Here is a 19,462-nt window from a genome sequence, read left to right on the forward strand (position 1 = left end):
ATTTTAACTGTAATGCATAAACAGTTTTTCACTGTTTTAAACCGTATTTTTACAGAACTTTTCTGGCAACCACAGCTACCAGTTTTTTGTATAAAAACTATGGATTTTTTGTATATTACTGTATTATACCACAGGGCTGTGAAATGCTTCATTTTGGTTGAGAAATGTTTTAGACACTTTCACAGTTGTTGATTTAAAATTAACTTCTGTTTTAACAATATCAATTGAAGAATATCTGTATGATCTATTTTGTTACATTACACAGTTTCACTGATTTACTAATAACCACAAACCCAGGATAGAGAGGTTTAGTGAATGTGGTGTTGACTCTGTGGATGAGGGTCATTGTGTCAGTGATGCTGTAGAAGGACAGAGATCCTGAACTGTGATCCACATACACTCCTATTCTAGACGATCCAGAGATTCCAGAGAGTTTTTTACTAACGCTATTGTGCCAGAATGTGTATCCGACGTCAGAGCAGCACAAACTCCAGGACTGATCATTAAATCCAAACAAACACTCATAACCCCCTCCCTTCCTGCTGATGCTCTTATATGACACTGATATTCGCACATTTCCACTCCATTCAACCTCCCAGTAACAGCGTTCACTCATACTCTCATTACACAACACCTGATGGTATTTATTAAATCTGTCGGGATGATCAGGATACTGCTGGACTCTGCCAGTATTAGTAATCACTCTGTTCCCATCAGACAGACAGAGCCATTTATGTGCTGTGTTTGGATCTGCAGTGAAGTGATGACAATCTGAAGGAGACAAACGAGATAATATATATGTAAATCAAAGAATCTGAATTGTTATTAAAGTCTTAGGTTTTATGAACAGTAAGGGAACAAAGATCATTTATAGACGGTTTCATCAGACTCATGCACGTTGCGTCATGGTTATGCGTCTGGACGGAACTTAACTTCCGGTCTCTGTTTGTTTAATGGTCTGGCTAGTGGCTAAACTGAACTTTGGGGAAAAAAATAATGTTTTGGTTTCCTAAAGATGAGGGGAGATCATGGATCAATGTAAAGGTTTGTCAGCCAATCTGTATTTAACATACATCTTACGCCAATTATGCTTAATAAACTGATAACATGTGGGGTCATGTAAACACGTAAAACGGTTTTCTTTAATCGGGGAAAGCCCATAAATGGCGTAAGCAAAAACCGATCGGCACAAGTAGTTTTTTGCTCATTACCACGATTTTTGTCCCGCTTGTGAAAGATAAACGTCACACGGGGAAGTAAGCGCAAAGTAACGCATAAAAATCTCCGCTCGACTAAAGCAGTTGGCTGAGAAACTGCGAAAATAAAAGCTCATGTTATATTTTTTATGTTCTGCAGACACAAGAAGTAATACAACAGTACAGCTTAAGGCAGATATGCCGTAGGCTTTTTGAATGACTATTATGTACTATAGGCGGTGACGTCACTGCCTGCGAGAAACCTGACAAATCTCCAAGTCCCATGTAAATGCGGTTTTCTGCATAGCCGGTTTACTGATTTGCATGTAAACGCACGAAAACAGTTTTTTATTATAAGCAGATTTTTGATAGTTATCTACTTATTCTGTGTAAACGCACTCATTGTATACAGTATACACATTTTACACAGTAACATATCTTTGAGCGTTTTTGATATTTAGCTATGATTTGAACTAAGGTAATCTACTTGTTGTTCATTTTGCTTGGTATTAGAAATAAACTACTTTAAAGAGCTTCTGTTGTTATTGATTCTTTGCGAAAGTTTGATGGAAGTTACGTTTGTTTTATGAAAGCAGTTTGTTTATGTTGTTACTGCTGAAACCATCTATAAATGTGTTTGTAATAATGTTAGTAATATATAATTTCTTGATGTGTCACTGTCCCTTAGTTGAACAACCAAGTACATTTCATTAAATTTATTACACGACACTCTAAAATGCTTGATTCTGATTGGCCAATTGCAACATTCCAAGTTATGATTTGAAGCATCCGGGTTTGTGTTAGTTAGTTTTGAGCAGTTGTTATCTGGGAATAACACTTAGTTACCCGGATGCTGCAAATCATTTTGACAGGTACTGTTTAATATTACACAAAATGTAATATAAATATGTCTTTTAATAACATATGACATTATATTCACAAATGATTAAACCAAATAGTGTGTTTGTGACATTTGAACCTCTTGTCTTATGTTAAAACTGAAAGTAAACAAATTTTCATCGCGGAATCTCTGCATTCATTAAAAATGAGCAAATAAAATATTTCAAATCAATATTTAATGTTCCTTACCTTACTTATGAGGTAAATAACTGTGTAATAAGCGGAATAATGAACAGGCAGCCGGTTGTTGTCACTTCGGGTTCTGATCACACTGTCTGGGCTTATTTTTGCAATAACAACCGTCTGCCTATACATTATTCCTTACTTATATATTCATTAGAATTATAAAATGCCATTATTAATATGTGTATGTTTGTGTGTTGTTTGTTAAGACTCACATTGTAGGAACTCCTTCCTGGTCTTGGGTTCAAGGGTAACTGTATTAAAAGTTATAAAATCATGTAAAAAATAAATTAATTGACTTATTAAAAAATTGAAACCCATTCCCCTAATAAACATTAAGTAAGCAAACTCTGTGACAACTTAAAAATATTTGGTTATGTACACATTACATTTTTGACTTTGGGTAACAAATAAAAGTTATTAAAACAAAAAATATGTTATAGTCACTGACTTTCTTTAAGTTGTCAAGTTGGTCAAGGATCGAAATAAAAAATTTTGAGTGCTCAAATTTTTATTTATTTTCTTGGCAACAAGAAACATAAATAAGTACAGTGAAACTACAATTCTTAAGTTGTGATTGCTTAAACAGCAGATAGTTCAAGTTAATAAAAAATAATATGTTTAAATAACTTGAAAGGTGAAAATTATTTAAGTAAAATTTTCTTTAATATATTAAGTTTAAGCTACTTCCATTGAGCATCACAGTTTACAGTGTATAGTATTTTTTGTATTTCTACAAAAAACATAATGTGTGCTTTACCTCTGTCAGATATCTTTTCTGTCTTTTTGAAGAAATCCTCCAGGTTCTCTCTTAGATGAGACACCGATTTCACTACATCATCATAAGAGAGGAGAGAACTGACAGTGATGTTGAGTGAGTCTGTAGATCCAGGAGGAACAGAGAGAGACTGGAAACTCTACACAAACACAAAGAGAAACAACACAAACATTTCATAAAAAATATAACAACAGTTAAACATGCTTTTCACTTTCTAAAGACTTCTGTCTTGTTCATCAGATCTCTGTTACCTGGAGGAAATGGATGTGATCATCTGTGTGTGAAAGCTGCTCCAGCTCAGCGTCTCTCCTCCTCAGATCATCAATCTCCTGCTCCAATCGCTTCAAGAGTCATTCAGCTTCACTCACTGCAGTCTTTTCCTGATCTCTGATCAGCTGTGTCACCTCAGATCGTCTTCTCTCAATGGTTTGGATCAGTTGAGTAAAGATCCTCTCAGTGTCGTCCACTGCTGTCTGTGCAGAGCGCTGTTAGGACACACAGAGAGAGGAGCATTAGAATCAGCAGCATTCACTCAGCTCTTACTGGTACATCACACAGTCTGTTACCCACAGTGGACTTCAGTGAAAGTCATCCAGCACTGAACTCCTCACTGACTGATTGGATGAGAGTCTTAACTGAGTCTGAAACAGATCTGAAACAGCAGACAGCAGTTGTTCTTCTGATCAAAACTCACCTTATGAGTCTCCACAGCATCTCTCAGCTCCTGAAGCTTCTTCTGGCTCTCCTGGATTCTCTGCTGGGATTTTCTCTGTGTCTCCTTGAGTTCTTTCTGTTAGATGTGGAAATAATGATAAACTGTTCATGTAGCTATAGTGTGATCAGGAAGAAACATTTATTTATTATAAAGCAGAATTGATCACATTAACAAACCACTTATTGCTTTCAGCTCTCACCTGTTTCTCAGTCCTCTCTGCCGCAGCTGATACAGTCTTATGTTCATTGTGATCATCCACCATACACAGATAACATATACAGAGCTGATCAGTACGACAGTAAATCTCAAGCATTTTGTCATGTTGTGAGCAGATCATCTGCTGAAGTCGTCCAGTGGCATCTATCAGGTTGTGCTTCTTGCCTTTGAAGAATTTCTCATGTTGTTCAAGATGATTTTGACAGTAAGAGTTCAGACACACCAGACAGGACTTGACAGCTTTGTGTTTCCTCTCAGTACAGACGTCACACTTCACATCTCCAGGTTTAGCAAAACAGTGATCAGGTCGATCAGCTTGTAGTTTTGTTTTCTTAAGTATCTCCACCACTTCAGCCAGCATGGTGTTTTTACCTAAAACAGGTCTTGTATCGAAGGTCTGTCTGCACTGAGGGCAGCTGTAGTCTCTCTTCTGATCATCTTGATCCCAGCAGTCTGTAATACAGCTCATACAGTAACTGTGTCCACAGTTAATAGTCACAGGATCCTTCAGTAGATCCAGACAGATTGAACAGCTGAATTGATCCTGAAACAAAGAAACACTGGCTTCTGCCATTTTTGAAAAGAAGAAACATACAAAAACCTGACAACGATTTTGTTTCAGTTTTCCTGAACTCGAGAACTTCCTGGTTCTGGTTATGAAACGTGTGCAAACATGAGTTCCAGTCATATAATAAAGAGTCCACTAGATGTCAGTCTCATAAAGAAAGTAACAGAGACAGTGGCTGCGTCCGAAACCGCATCCTTAATGAGCACTAAAAGAGTAGGCCAATGTACATATGCGTCAGTCAAGCAATGATGAACCAATTTATTTACTTAAAACAACAGATAACATGAATAAAGATGAAAAAATTTATGAATAAACCATCACAATGAAGGAAATCATGGTTTCTGTAGAATGACAAGTGGCAAGGGAAAAATCATTTTTTTAATAACAGTATCTTTACAATAAGACATGCAGGAGTTCAACATGCAATGTACAAACTTCAACACCGCAGCACCAACTCGCACATGCTTATAAGCAAGCTTTAGGATTTTAGTTTCAGATTTAAAGCTACAGAACAATACTATTTTCTTCATCCTCCTCCTTTAACCCTTGCGTGGTGTTCGGGTCTGTGGGACCCGTTTTTAATGTTTACTAAAAGAAAAATTATGCAATTAATTATTGTTTCAACCTCAGATAGACATAGCTCACCTCACTTAGGCGGATTTGCATTTTTGAGGGTTCAGTCTCAAGTTCACTTCACAAGGACAGTCCAACACTTTCCTTAGGTTTGAATCATGTTCCCTGCTCACCGTTACCTCCTACGATGATGTCATCGACTATGACCATGCAAGAGTAGCCAGTAAAGATCTGTTCCATAGCGCGCTGAAATACCTCGCTGGCCGAATTAATGCCAAAGGGCATCCTAAGAAATCTGAATTTTCCAAATGGTGTACTGAACGTAATCAGTAGGGAGGATTTTTGATCCAGCGAAATCTGCCAAAAGGAGCTTTTTGCGTCAAGCATAGAGAATACTGTGGAGTTTGGCATCTGCGCTGCCACTTCTTCCACTGTGCGCATTGGGTGATGCGGACGTTTTAGGAACTTGTTTGGGTCCCTTGGGTAAATGCGTCTTAGTTTTTTTGTGAGTTGCCACCATAGATGACACCCAATCGGTTGTCTCAGAGGATTGATTACACCCATAGCAACCATTCTTTCCAACTCTGCTTTTACCTTGTGTTGCATTGCTGCAGGAATTCTTCGTGCTATATGGACGAAAGGTTGAGCTTCTTTGTCCAGTTTCATGCAGTACATTACAGGAAACTTTCCTATTTCATCTCGGAAAAAAAGATCTGCATATTCTTTGTTAAGCTGCTGGATGAAACTTGGGTTTTCTTATACACTGATCTGGTTGACTGCATTATTGAGAGAAATAAGGCCCATCCGAAGACAGTCCGAGCAATGGTTGTACGTTTTTTTTTTTTGCACTACATAGAACTGTAGAAAGTAGGTCTGGTCACACAGATTGCAAGATAACACGGTTGAACCAGCAGTTTGGATCTCCTCTCCACCATACGCAACAAGCTTCACATGGCTTGAAACCCGAAGTTTTTCGTCTTGCTTTACCTAATGTCTGCAGAGACATGATGTTACATGAAGCTTCTGTGTCAATCTTTAGTTGAAGAGGCTTTTTTCATTGGTTTGCACAGTGCAAGATATTGCAGTTTTCTTTAACTGTTTTCAGTCAATTTGATGATTTACAGCAACTCCATCTATAAAGAATCAAAGAAAAAACAAAGAGTCTTCGCTGCTATTTGAAGCTTTGGTAACATCAATTTGATTTACAGTCTTTTTTGATATTGTGTGCACTGAATTTTTAAAAAGAGTTAATGAATTTGGCATATTTTAATGGCTTTTGTCAACGTTAGCTCATTACCATGCAACTCATTTCATCATTAAGTATCCCACACACAAGTCGATCTCTTATCAATTCTTCCTGTAAATCTCCAAACCTGCAACTTTGTGCCTTGTTTTGTAGGTCACTTACATATGCCTCGATTGTTTCTTCTTGCTTTTGGTCTCTTGAATTAAATTTGTGTCTTTCCATCGTTATGTTTATTTGTGGGCTGCAAAGTTCACAAAAACTTGCGTTTTAGACATTCCTGGTTTTTGCGTGATTCAGCCTGAGTAAATATTGGTTTTCTCCCTCACCTGTATACGCAGTGGGTGCATAGACGAAGGTTTGCTCGCACCCAATGGCTTCCGAGCCGGCCAGATTAAGCAGTATGAATGCTTTCGTGCGACGCTCTTTCTCGGAGTGTGCAGCAGCAATGAATATGTCAAATTCCTGCTCATACACATGCCAATTTTTGCCGATATTACCATTAAATACAAAGCTCTGCGGAACTCTTCAGCCATGACTTATTATCAGAGGAAGACCATTATCAAGCAATTGCACAGAAATCAAGAAGCATAAAGACTTGACGGCTTTGTGCTTTCTCTCAGTACAGACGTCACACATCACATCTCCAGGTTCAGCATAACAGTGATCAGGACGAGCAGCTTGTAGTTTTGTCTTCTTCAGTTTCAGCATTGTGTTTTTATCTAAAACAAGTCTTGGAGTGAAGGTCTCTTATGGTTTGCACTGAGGGCAGCTGCAGTGTCTCTTATGGTCATCTTGATCCCACATTAATCAAGTATAAAAAAAACATGAGACAAGAATGAATAAGACTCAGCTCCCATGATAATTTAGTTTATTGATTAAAACAACATAAAACAATTATTTTGCTGTAATAAACAGCATTATGCATTGTACTACTTGCTGTAGTATGTTTACTACTGATATTGCTAAAAAACGTAATTATTGTTTATCTCGTATCTAACATGGTCAAAACCAAACCAATGCAATCAGGCTTTGTCAGTACCATGAAACGTTAATATAAATTGCTCAATCAATACCAAAACAGCATGCTTATTTACTAATAATGGTTTTATTACTATTAAACAATTGTAATTCTCTTAAAACAGGATAAGGATAAAGCTATCACAACATGTGAATTCGTTGCGTCACTCTCATACGTCAATTTGGTGTAATCACTGATCTAGAAAAACATAACCTGCTCTGCAGCTGTGTGGTATGAGATACTATGGTGATGAACACTGCCTAAAACACATCTACTTTCATTGGTACCCAAAACCCAGAGTTGGCACAAACTAATCCTTACCTGCCTAGCCAACTGAACTAGCTTTATAGTACAGGCCCCAAAAATCCCTAACCACCACATGATATTATTTAGTTCACTTTAAGCGTAGTCACTATGATTTTATAAATACATTTTTGCTAATAAATTTATGCTGTGGGTTATTGACTGTAACCCAGAGAAACTTTTTTCTTCAATCCTGATGTGAAAACTAAACACATACACAGTGTGATATTATTTGTGTTGTTTCTCTGACTGATGACTCTCTATATTCATTCTACTATTTCTCAATCACTCAATACAATCATTACTTATATACCCAATGAGATTTAAACTCCAATGTCTTGTCTATTTAACATTAACTTCTGTTATAACAATATTAACTGTAAGATCTCTGTATGATCTATTTTGTTGTATTACACAGTTTCACTGATTTACTAATAACCACAAACCCAGGATAGAGAGGTTTAGTGAATGTGGTCTGGACTTTGTGGATGAGGGTCATTGTGCTAGTGATGCTGTAGAAAGAAAGAGTTCCTGCACTGTGATCCACAAACACTCCTATTCTAGATGATTTCGACAATATAGGGAGTTTGTTACTAACTTTATTGTGCCAAAATGTATATTCGACATCAGAGCACCACAAACACCAGGACTGATCATTAAATCCAAACAAACACTCATGACTCTCTCCCTTCCTGCTGATGCTCTTATATGACACTGATATTCGCACATTTCCACTCCACTTAACCTCCCAGTAACAGCGTCCACTTACACTCTCACTACACAACACCTGAAGGTATTTATCAAATCTGTCTGGATGATTAGGATACGGCTGGACTGTGTCAGTAACTGTAATCACTCTGTTCCCCTCAGACAGACAGAGCCGTTTATGTGCTGTGTTTGGATCTGCAGTGATCTGATGACAATCTGATGGAGACAAATCACAAATCTATGTGTAAATCAGAGAATCTGAATTTTGATTAAAGCCTTGGGTTATATAAACTTTATCATTTATAGAATAAATCTTACAGCATCTGATTATCTTGTACTTTTACAGACATGTATAAATATGTTTGAGAGTGTGTTAGTAATATGTTACTTGTGAATGTGTCTCTGTCCCTTAGTTGCAGAGGCGCACCTTGTCAACAGGCAAGGCAGGCAACTGCTTGGAGCCCCGAGCCACTAGTGCCCCCGAGTTTGTTTCTCGGATGGCCAGCTACACCCGGTAGATGAACATAGATACTCAACATGACTGCATATCAAAATTCCGATTGGATGGAATGTTGATTGACATTGGCTTAGCCCAGTCAAAATCCAACCCAGGTGAATAACTTGCCAGTTTCGAAAATGAACGTAGCGAATGGGTGACGTTGTATCATTCAGTCGTGCTGTCGCAGTTGATCCGTACGGATCACGACCCACGGTTTGGCTTGCGATTGCCAGATTAATACGCAAATTTAAATAGGAAAAGTTTATCATTTGCACGTGTTTCAAAGGCTTGCAAATGCTAACACTCAAGTGATTTAAAACAATTTAACCGCAAAAAGGCACTAAAGTGAGCAGCCTCGTACCCACATGCGGTTTAATGTGTCCGGTCCAGCTCCAGTCAGGCACGTGCCCAAGTGTAAATCTCAAGTTTAAATTTTAGCAGTTAACTAGTGCAATCCTTTAGAAAGACAATCGCGGCAAAAACGGATCTATATGCAATGTAGTTACCAATTTACGCTTGTAAAAGCAACAAAGCAGTCGCAATGACGCGAACACGCACATATTTATGTCCACGCGCGTCTTTGCGTTCATTCGCGCACAACCGCATTCAAAAGACGCCACGCGAGTGAGTTAGCTTATGAAAACATGACGAGACTAAAGGAAGTTTCTAAATAACAATGCAAATCCTATTTTGACTCGATCATTATTGGTTTCTGTAGATGGACATCAGAAATGTTTTGTGCACAGCAGGGAAAGGAAAGCAGAAAGGAGAGATGATAAGTTTAAGGGAGGTAAGACAAACTACATCCTCGCCCTGTCAGGTCTCAAACATTATCAAACAAATTTCTGGAAAACCTCTTGTCAAGTCTATAGAATTGCATTGTTGCTGAGAAAATCAACAGATGTATGTGTTATACTGTTCTGTATTTTCAGATATGAAATTAATATTTAGTTTACTAATATTTAACTCTAGGACACTAACTTACATAACAGTTAGCAGTAACTTTACTGAGATTATTTAGTATAGCAGTCATAAAATGACTGGTTTCTTAAAACATTCTTGTAAAAATAAGTTATTAATCATTGCTATCATTATATAATGTAGAAAATATTTCTCTGCTGTCATTATTTCCAAACATGTTATGCCATTTATGCATCCAAACATGTTAATAATGTTAGGTATGATGAAGATTATACTTAAATATTTGTAAATACATATTTATCTTTCGCAGTAACTGTTGCACTGTAGAATAGTGGGTTAAGCAAAGGACATTGTATAGAAGTTTTGCACACTTCTTACACACAGGGATTTTTCTGCTTGGGGCCCCCATAGACCCTAGAATCGCCTCTGCTTAGTTGCACAGCAAAATATGTTTCGATAAATACATTGACATTGCATTTTGTAAAAAATATTATTAATGAATTCAAGTCCGGCGATTCAAATACATTCAAGTGTACAAAACGTTAAGAAATATAGAAAATAAATGAATTAATAACAGAAAAACTGATTTTAATGGTTTACATGTAAGATTGGAATCTTAATTAATTAACTGCTTTGGTCTAATAGTGATATATAGCACATGTATTCTCTGTTTATTTGTAATTATTGATTTCCCTTTCAGTCAATCACTACAACGTCACGCCGTGACCGACCAATTGGGAACGCGCTTCGCGAGACCGATCTACTTCAAGAAGCTACTAAAGCAACAATGAACTTGGCATGCCGGTATTTGCATTTGCTGATGCCGCGCGAGTATTTAACGATAGGCAGGTGCAATATCAAAGCAGCTTTTTTCGCTTCGAAAGCCGGCAGTGATCTGCAACTGAGAAGCTCTCTTTCTGCTCTGGAAACCTCTGTGTGTCTGAAGTTGGTTAGACAGACAGCACAACAGCAAAGAATCACAGTTAAATTTCCACCTCTTTACTCCTTTTTGAGTTGAGTGTGTGTGTTGCCTCTCCCCTGCGTGCTTCATCAGCTCAGCACATCTAAAGAGTAATTTTCCTTAAAAGAGCAGCACGAGTTTGAACTCACATCTCTATAAAGACAGCCGTTCTCTCGTGTCACGGTCGTCATGTGTGTCTTTTTAAAGATGGCATTCCGTCCATGCACTACTACTGGACGCTGAGGTAGCGTTTCGCGAGGAATCATGTTCCATATTCGAAAACATGTCTCTTGTGGATTTGCGAGGTCATATGGTGTACCTTCGGGAGCGCCCCCACCCCCCCTCCTTCCATTGCCTACCGGCGCTAAGAAAGCAGCCGTGAAGCTCGGGAAGGATGACCTAGTGTTCGTTTCGAGCTGGTTTCCTCTTGGGTTCTCTTCTCAAATCAGTGAGAACACCGAAGGTCGACTCATGTGTCGGCTTGCAGCTCCGTTTTGGGGCTATACTAGAGGAACTATTTTGGTTCCTCTCTTCAACGCTGCTGCATGACCTAAGCTTGGAGCTCCATGGAGTTTATCGTCTAAATTCTCTTTTTCTACTATCTTGTTCCTATTTATATAATATAACTTATTAGTTTATCTCTAGAATACTGTCTTGACACTATTTAATAGTATTACTAAGCAAAACGATTTATTACCAGTAAACACCTATAGCCTGCTAACATATAGCCTGCTTGCTTACCGTCTGTTTACCGTCTGTTTACTGTAAATCTGCCTTTCTTGTCGATTGAATGGCAGATTTATCCGATGCATGTTTTTCAGACCTGTCCTCACCAGAGGGGGAAGCTGTGGAGGAACTGCTGCCCAGCCTTCTATATCTATTGTGTGGCACACACCCTCGCCCCAGGCACTGGCAAGCGACCGGGGCATGCAGCAAGTCCCCCATCCGATGCAGCTTCACGAATCATGTTCGGGTGAATGGAGACGCCATCGCCCAGCATGATAGCAGTAAGACTCCTCTTATTATTGTAACCTGCATTTCATGCCACATGTATAGTTTAGCCCTCCCCGTCAGCAAAGAGGGTTTTACATGCATTAAGTGTAAGGAAATAGTAAGGCTGATGGAGAAGGTTGCAGAACTAGAAGCGCGCATCCGAACGCTAGTTGAGGATAGTAAGACCGCAAATGCTTATGTTACAAACACTGTTTCGGGTGCCCCTAGTGTTACGGGTACTATACATGGCTCGGTTCCAACATCAGAGTCAAGGCGGCATACTAACTGGGTGACTGTCAGGCGGCATAGTTGTATCCGACACCCACCCCACGCTCCTGTGGTTCTATTTAACAGATTCTCCCCCCTCAGCAGCATACCAGCTGAGACCGATGTTAAAATTGTCCCGGTTATTGGCTTTTCTCAAGAGCCTGGAAATAGAGGCACCAGCCACCATAGTCGAATGTATACCGGGAGCCAGATTGTCTGACATTAGATCCAAACTTAAAGTGCTGACTAATGCTAAGCATAAGTTTTCTAAGATTGTTATTCACGCCGGCACGAATGACACCAGACTCCGCCAGTCAGAGTTAACCAAAATAATTTTAAAGAGGTGTGTGAAATTGCAAAAACAATGTCAGACAATGCCATATGCTCTGGTCCGCTCCCTGCCTACTGGGGGGATGAAACTTACAGTAGATTAGTGTCACTTCATGGCTGGATGTCAAAGTGATGTCCTCAGCATATCATAGGGTTTATAGACAATTGGAAGCATTTCTGGGGGAGAACTGACCTGCCAAAGAGAGATGGCCTCCATCTGTCCCGGGAAGGAAGTGCTATACTCTCTAGAAATCTGACCAATATTCTTACTTGTGATGTTGTCTGACTATCCAGGGCCCAGGTCAGGAAACAGACCGACAAGCTTAACCGTCTGTCTGTCAGCTGCCTTGACATGTCAAAAAAAACATTTATCCCAGCACATAGAGTTTACTTTACAAAAGTATCGCTATCACTTTGTTGTAAATGAGGAAGAATCATCCCTGGTTAAATTTGGCATACCGCAGGGATCAGTATTAGGCCCTATCCTATTCTCTTTATATATGTTACCTTTAGGAGACATTATCAGGAAACATAACGTAAGTTTTCACTGCTATGCAGATGATACCCAGTTTTACATCTTACATCCTCGCAAAATCCACCAGTTTTCTAAGCTAACAGACTGTATTAGCGATATTAGTGACTGGATGGCACATAAGTTCCTTATGCTAAACTCCAATAAGACTGAGATACTTATTATTGAACCGAATCGTTCCAAACAAAATATGTCAGGTTACAAATTGCCCATAGATGGCTGCACCATGGTGCCATCTTCCACAGTTAAGAACCTAGGTGTGATGTTCGACAGCAATTTATCTTTCAATAGTCATATCTTCAATGTCTGCCGCACCGCTTTCTTCCAGCTTAGAAATATCTCAAAAATACACCATATGCTGTCTGCATCAGATGCAGAGAAGCTCATCCACACTTTTATGACATCTAGAATAGACTATTGTAACTCGCTACTCAGAGGATGTCATGCAAATCAGGTAAACAAGCTACAGCTGGTTCAAAACGCTGCAGCAAGAATGCTTACTCGAACTAAGATGTATGAACACATAAGCCCACTTCTGGCATCTTTACACTGGCTACCAGTTAAATATTGCATACGTTTTAAAATATTACTAATCACCTATAAAGCCATATTCTAGAGAATTACTATCAGAATACAATTCATCATGTACACTACGGTCGCAAAATTCTAGTCTCTTAATTATCCCTAGAATATCAAGTGTCTAAAGGTGGTAGATCCTTTTCCAACTTAGCCCCTAAGCTCTGGAATGATTTGCTATCTGATGTCCGAGAATCAGACACAGTCGATCACTTTAAGTCTAAACTTTTTTCTTTAACAATGCATTCACATAATTTGTATAGATAATACACTTATCTTGCAATAGTTAGCTTGTACGGAACAAAGCATTCACATAAATCGTCTGGGTAATTTACTAATTCCGCAATAGTTAGCCTGTCTGGAACCGAGCAGATATTAAACCACAACACTGTGTGACACTTGCATAACATGCAAATGACCCCTACCATAATAGGATTTCGTTTCTCTCTCCCTGTCTCGTCCTCGATCCCAAGGACAATGACACTAACAGATCCAGTTCCGGCTGCCGTTGATCAACACCCTGATCTACTGGCTGTCTTTCAAACATGATGCCTGCCAAACGACCACCGGCTGAACCCGTCTAATCTTCTTATGCGTTTACATATCTATATATATATATCAGACATGGGGACTTGTGACTTGGTGACTTGGACTCGAGTCGACTCGAGTCACTATTTTTGTGACTTGTGACTTGACTTGACAAAAAAAAAATACTTGAGACTTGACTCGGACTTGGAAGTTAAAGACTCGAGACTTGACTTGACTTGACTTGAGACATGATGACTTGAATGACTTGAGTGTTAATCACATCATGTTTTCAGTTTGAATATAAAATATATAAATTATTTTAAAAAATAAAGTTGAACCAGCTGGAGCGCAGGCTGAGAATGGCATTGTCATGACTGAATCACGACAGTCATGCCCTCTCGTACGCACACGCACACCACGCCCACTTAGATCAGATATCAACATTCAGCCAGAGGGGTACCGAAGGTCATGCTTTCGGCAAAAGACTTGATTCTACAATGTTAGGGGCGGTTCACATGTCGCGTCTTTTGCGCGCTCAAGTTCGTTATTTCAAATGTAGGCGCGCGAACGGAAGAGACGCACACGCGGTGCGACGCGCTCGTTTTTTCTGGGTGCATGTTTGAGAGAGAGAGAGAGAGAGAGAGAGAGAGAGAGAGAGAGAGAGGAGAAATGTAACAAAGTTTAATGTCGTACGTAAACTGTGTTTGAGAGAGAGGAAGGTTTTTAGAGAGGAGTCTGTAGGATGTTAAGCTGTTATTTGTTTTATGGACTCAATGTTGAAAGTTTCAAACATTTCAAACACGGTTGGCAGAAGCGAAAAATAAATAATTTATGAAGTAACAATTTTGTTTGATTCCATGATGTATTTTACTGAACATGAGTATTTACACTGCAAATCCAAATTATTGTAATTTACTAATAGTTACTTACTGTATATCTTGTCACTTTATTAAGATCAGATTCTGCAGGTAAAATTACAATAATAAGGTGACTTGACTTGGACTTGACTTGACCTACTACAGGACTTGACTTGACTTGACATAGCCTGTGACTCGACTTGACTTGACTTGCCCAAGAAAAAAATACTTGGGACTTACTTGAGACTTGAAGGTTCAGACTTGAGACTTACTTGAGACTTGCACATGTGTGACTTGGTCCCATCTCTGAGATATATATATATATATATATATATATATATATATATATATATATATATATATATATATATATATATATATATATATATATTATTAATATAAAGCTGCTTTGAAACAATTACTAATTGTGAAAAGCGCTATATAAATAAAATTGAATTGCTCCATTACACAACGCTGTAAGTGACAAAACATTATAAAAAAGGTTTGGTACTCCTCCACCTCCTCGACAATTGATGTTGCGGAGCATTGGCTGTCAGCCTCTCACTAGTTGCATTCTCTGAAAAGGTATTGCACCTGCCTGGCTTTAAATACTCGCGGGGCAGCCCCAGCAGATGCAAATACCTGCATGCCAAGTTCATTGCCACTTTAATGGCTTCTCGAAGTAAATTGGTTCTACAAAGCCAATTCGTCGGTCATGCTGTGACGTTTAAGTTCCCTTCTTTCAGGGAACGAGGGATACATCTGTATCCGAGAGGTTTTTTTATGGGGGGTTGATTTAAATTAGGCAAATCATCATTATCACTGCATATATATTTATTAGCATTATGAAATATGTGTATTATATAAATGTGTTTTTTGTTAAGACTCACATTGTAAGAACTGCATCCTGGTCTTGGGTTCAGGGGAAACTGTATTAAAAGTTATAAAATCATTCTTTGTATTTCTACAAAATATTTCATTGTTATCCGAAGATATGTGCTTTACCTCTGTTAGATATTTTTTCTATCTCTTTGCTGAAATCCTCCAGTTTCTCTCTCAGATGAGAAACAGATTTTCCTACATCATCAATAGAGAGGAGAGAACTGACAGTGATGTTGAGTGAGTCTGTAGATCCAGGAGGAACAGAGAGAGACTGGAAACTCTACACAAACACAAAGACAAACAACAAACATTTCATAGAAACTACAATCTCTTTAAAACATGCTCTTCACGTCCTAAAGACCACTGTCCTGTTTTTGTTTACCTGGAGGAAATAGATATGATCATCTGATTGTAAAAGCTCAGCATCTCTTCTCCTCAGATCATCAATCTCTTGCTCCAGTCGCTTCAAGAGTCCTTCAGCTCGACTCACTGCAGCCTTTTCCTGATCTCTGATCAGCTGTGTCACCTCAGATCGTCTTCTCTCAATAGATTGGATCAGTTGAGTAAAGATCCTCTCAGTGTCATCCACTGCTGTCTGTGCAGAGCGCTGTTAGGACACACAGAGAGAGGAGCATTAGAATCAGCAGCATTCACTCAGCTCTTACTGGTACATCACACAGTCTGTTACCCACAGTGGACTTCAGTGAAAGTCATCCAGCACTGAACTCCTCACTGACTGATTGGATGAGAGTCCTAACTGAGTCTGAAACAGATCTGAAACAGCAGACAGCAGTTGTTCTTCTAATCAAAACTCACCTTATGAGTCTCCACAGCATCTCTCAGCTCCTGAAGCTTCTTCTGGCTCTCCTCAATTCTCTCCTGGTATTGTTTCTGCAGCTGTTTCTGTTAGATGATAAACCAGATCAACAGTACATGTATCTGTTGTGTGATTTATTAAAAATAACTTGTTGAGAAAAATTTATCAGAACTGATCATATTAACAAACGTTTAGCTCTCACCTGTTTCTCAGTCCTCTCTGCTGCAGCTGATACAGTCTCGTGGTTTTTGTGCTCATCCACCATACACAGATAACAAATACAGAGCTGATCAGTACGACAGTAAATCTCAAGGGCTTTATCATGTTGAGGGCAGATCATCTCCTGAAGTCGTCCAGTGGCGTCTATCAGGTTGTGCTTCTTGCCTTTGAATAAATTCTCATGTTGTTCAAGATGATTTTGACAGTAAGAGTTCAGACACACCAGACAGGACTTGACAGCTTTGTGTTTTCTCTCAGTACAGACGTCACACTCCACATCTCCAGGTTCAGCATAACAGTGATCAGGACGAGCAGCTTGTAGTTTAGTCTTCTTTAGTTTCTCCACCACTTCAGCCAGCATGGTGTTTTTACCTAAAACCGGCCTTGTAGTGAAGGTCTGTCTGCACTGAGGGCAGCTATAGTCTCTTTTCTGATCATCCTGATCCCAGTAGTCCGTAATACAGCTCATACAGTAACTGTGTCCACAAGGAATAGCCACAGGATCCTTTAATAGATCCAGACAGATTGAACAGCTGAACTGATCCTGAGCCAAAGAAACACTTGCTTCTGCCATTTTAGAAAACAAAAACCTGACAGTGAAGTTTCAGTTTTCCTGAACTCAAGAACTTCCTGGTTGTGTTTATGAAACTTATGCAAATGTGAGTTCTAGGGTGGATCCCAATTTGAAGGCTAATGACATCATCACACCGCAACGAGGGCTGTCCTCCTTCAAAAAAGTCTCCTTCAAAAAACTCCATGCAGGGCTGCATTCCACTCTAAATTTTTATGCCCTTCCCTTGCAAACTTACCACTCTACACAAAAGCAGGGGCGTTGTAAAGACAAGAATAAAGATAAGAATAAATGACTCATTTCCCATGTTAATTCAATTTATTGAGTAAAACAACACAAATACGATGTTTTTGCTGCATTGAACAACATTATTCATAGTGCATTTACTATTCATTTATTTCCTACGCCCCATGAGTAACTTTTGGTATGACATCAACAATGCTTTATCTGTATTGTCTTTAGTCATTCATTTACAGAAAGATGTGGAGTCAAAGTCTGACAGAGCCTATAAAGGACATGCCATCCACACCTTTAAAGAAGAATGGGATTACAATTTTAAAAAGTTGCTGCTTATAACCTAAAGTATATTTATCTACGTTTGCTCGTGAGCTATTTAAAGATGTGGAAAAGGATTCTGTGTTTTTCAAAGAGAAAATCAATGGCTGAATGTGCTGCACTGCGTGCTGTGCCATCAGGTGGACATTACATCTGACAAACATTACACCAAAGCTCATGTGCAACAGCTGCAAAATCTTTACCTTTTACATCCACCAACATTTTGGTGATATGAAGATAAGGCTGTGATATTTCTGCAGACTTTGAACAAGCCTATAAGGTGACAAATGTAGTCCACAGGAATACAATTAAAATATTTGTAATAATTATAATGATTAACTTTGTAAATAAGTTTTACGGCCTAATTTTTTATAAAGACCATACAGGCATTTTACACTATCTTAACCCTGGGTAATCTTCATATCTAAACACTGCTTTTAAGCCCACGTGGAAAAAAGGAATCTTGGGTTATCTTTCCAGAGGTTATGAGATAACACTGGGTAGTTAAAATAAAATGTTTCACACTGTACATTACTAATCTTTGGGTTAAAGGCAGGGTGCATGATTTTTGAAAAACACTTTGGAAAAGGGAGTCGGGACAAATACCAAATCACACTTGTAGCCAACCAACATTAAGGTGCGTGTCTACTAACCGTTGCGTATGTGTGGGGCGGGTCTATCAAAAGCTGTTCCATATTCTATTGTGATTGGGGTTGTGTTTGTTTAGGTGATTTCAATTGTCAACATTGGCTTTCAGAGATCATGCACCCCACTTTTAAAGGGGCAGTGAATAAAAAAAATCAATTTTAAATTGATATGGTGTTATATAAGAGGTCATCATATGTAAATAAAACATCCTGCAAGCTTCAGAACTGAAAACGTCCTCTTAACTGAAATATAAATGTTTTTAGCACCAAGCCAAGAAAACAATCGATTCAGGAATGTGCTGAAATGTGACGTCAGATTAGAATTTAAACACCTCCATATAACGACCACTTTTGTAGCCCCACCCACAGCTTTGCGTGATAGTGTGGGCCAGGGGCAAAGCAAACCATGCAGTGTCTCAACAGTCAGTAAACATGCCTTTAAAGATTGCAAAATGTAACCAAAATGAGTTTTAAATAAATTTTTCCTGAGAGACTTTTATTTTAACTCGGTGATCTGTTATGAGTACCCATGGAAACGGAGTGTTCGATTGTGGAAGAACTGTCTATGGGAAGAACAAAGTCAATTAACTCGGAGGATCAGAACCTAACATCAGGAATGCGTGGTTAAAGTTTGTTTTTGAAGAAGTTCCAGCTCGCATGGGATGTGTTTGTTTACAGCGGATTCATTTGTAAAGAAGGCACAAGTCGATGCTGGATTTGTAGAGAGACTTTGATTTAAAGCACCACTAATATTGGATCTGACAAAAATGACACAGCAGTATACACAGTAAGTAAAACATTTTACTATATTTAAGTTACTGCATTTCACTATTGCTTTGTTAGAGATCGCTTCCTATGTCCTGTTGTAACACCCGTGTCTAAACACATATGTTTGACTGTTTT

General features: G+C 38.7%; 2 protein-coding genes across 3 annotated transcripts; both read right to left on the reverse strand.

The window, feature by feature from the left end:
- Positions 1–209: 209 nt before the first annotated feature.
- Positions 210–4,820, reverse strand: LOC135748163 (E3 ubiquitin/ISG15 ligase TRIM25-like). The gene is made up of 6 exons (XM_065266263.1): positions 3,972–4,820; positions 3,752–3,847; positions 3,309–3,542; positions 3,040–3,196; positions 2,495–2,533; positions 210–771 (listed from the first exon to the last, which is right to left on the reverse strand). Exons 1-3 carry the CDS (start codon positions 4,674–4,676, stop codon positions 3,408–3,410), a joined length of 936 nt encoding a protein of 311 aa, XP_065122335.1. The 5' UTR covers positions 4,677–4,820; the 3' UTR covers positions 210–771; positions 2,495–2,533; positions 3,040–3,196; positions 3,309–3,407.
- A 271-nt stretch (positions 4,821–5,091) lies between these two features.
- Positions 5,092–18,741, reverse strand: LOC135748150 (E3 ubiquitin/ISG15 ligase TRIM25-like). Of its 2 annotated transcripts, none has more exons than XM_065266250.2 (6): positions 16,770–18,741; positions 16,567–16,653; positions 16,133–16,357; positions 15,874–16,030; positions 15,759–15,797; positions 5,092–6,262 (listed from the first exon to the last, which is right to left on the reverse strand). In XM_065266250.2, the coding sequence occupies exons 1-6, from the start codon at positions 17,358–17,360 to the stop codon at positions 6,231–6,233; spliced, it is 1,131 nt and encodes a 376-aa protein (XP_065122322.1). In that variant the 5' UTR covers positions 17,361–18,741; the 3' UTR covers positions 5,092–6,230. The 2 variants fall into 2 exon arrangements, with proteins under 2 accessions (XP_065122322.1, XP_065122312.1); XM_065266240.2 differs by lacking the exon at positions 5,092–6,262 and adding an exon at positions 7,273–8,620 and having other exon boundaries at positions 16,770–18,734.
- Between the last annotated feature and the right edge of the window lie 721 nt (positions 18,742–19,462).

Source organism: Paramisgurnus dabryanus, chromosome 6, assembly GCF_030506205.2.
Source record: "Paramisgurnus dabryanus chromosome 6, PD_genome_1.1, whole genome shotgun sequence".
NCBI lineage: Eukaryota > Metazoa > Chordata > Actinopteri > Cypriniformes > Cobitidae > Paramisgurnus > Paramisgurnus dabryanus.

What these genes read in the sequence shown, in the direction of transcription:
- LOC135748163 (XM_065266263.1), bottom strand. Translation starts at nt 4,676, where the DNA reads ATGACTGGAACTCATGTTTGCACACGTTTCATAACCAGAACCAGGAAG. An exon ending in CAGAGAGGACTGAGAAACAG is followed by an intron (nt 3,848 to 3,971) that starts GTGAGAGCTGAA and finishes CACATCTAACAG; the next exon opens with AAAGAACTCAAGGAGACACA. An exon ending in ATGCTGTGGAGACTCATAAG is followed by an intron (nt 3,543 to 3,751) that starts GTGAGTTTTGAT and finishes GTGTCCTAACAG; the next exon opens with CGCTCTGCACAGACAGCAGT.
- LOC135748150 (XM_065266240.2), bottom strand. Translation starts at nt 17,360, where the DNA reads ATGGCAGAAGCAAGTGTTTCTTTGGCTCAGGATCAGTTCAGCTGTTCA. An exon ending in ATGCTGTGGAGACTCATAAG is followed by an intron (nt 16,358 to 16,566) that starts GTGAGTTTTGAT and finishes GTGTCCTAACAG; the next exon opens with CGCTCTGCACAGACAGCAGT. An exon ending in CAGGATGCAGTTCTTACAAT is followed by an intron (nt 8,621 to 15,758) that starts GTGAGTCTTAAC and finishes TGTCTCCATCAG; the next exon opens with ATTGTCATCAGATCACTGCA.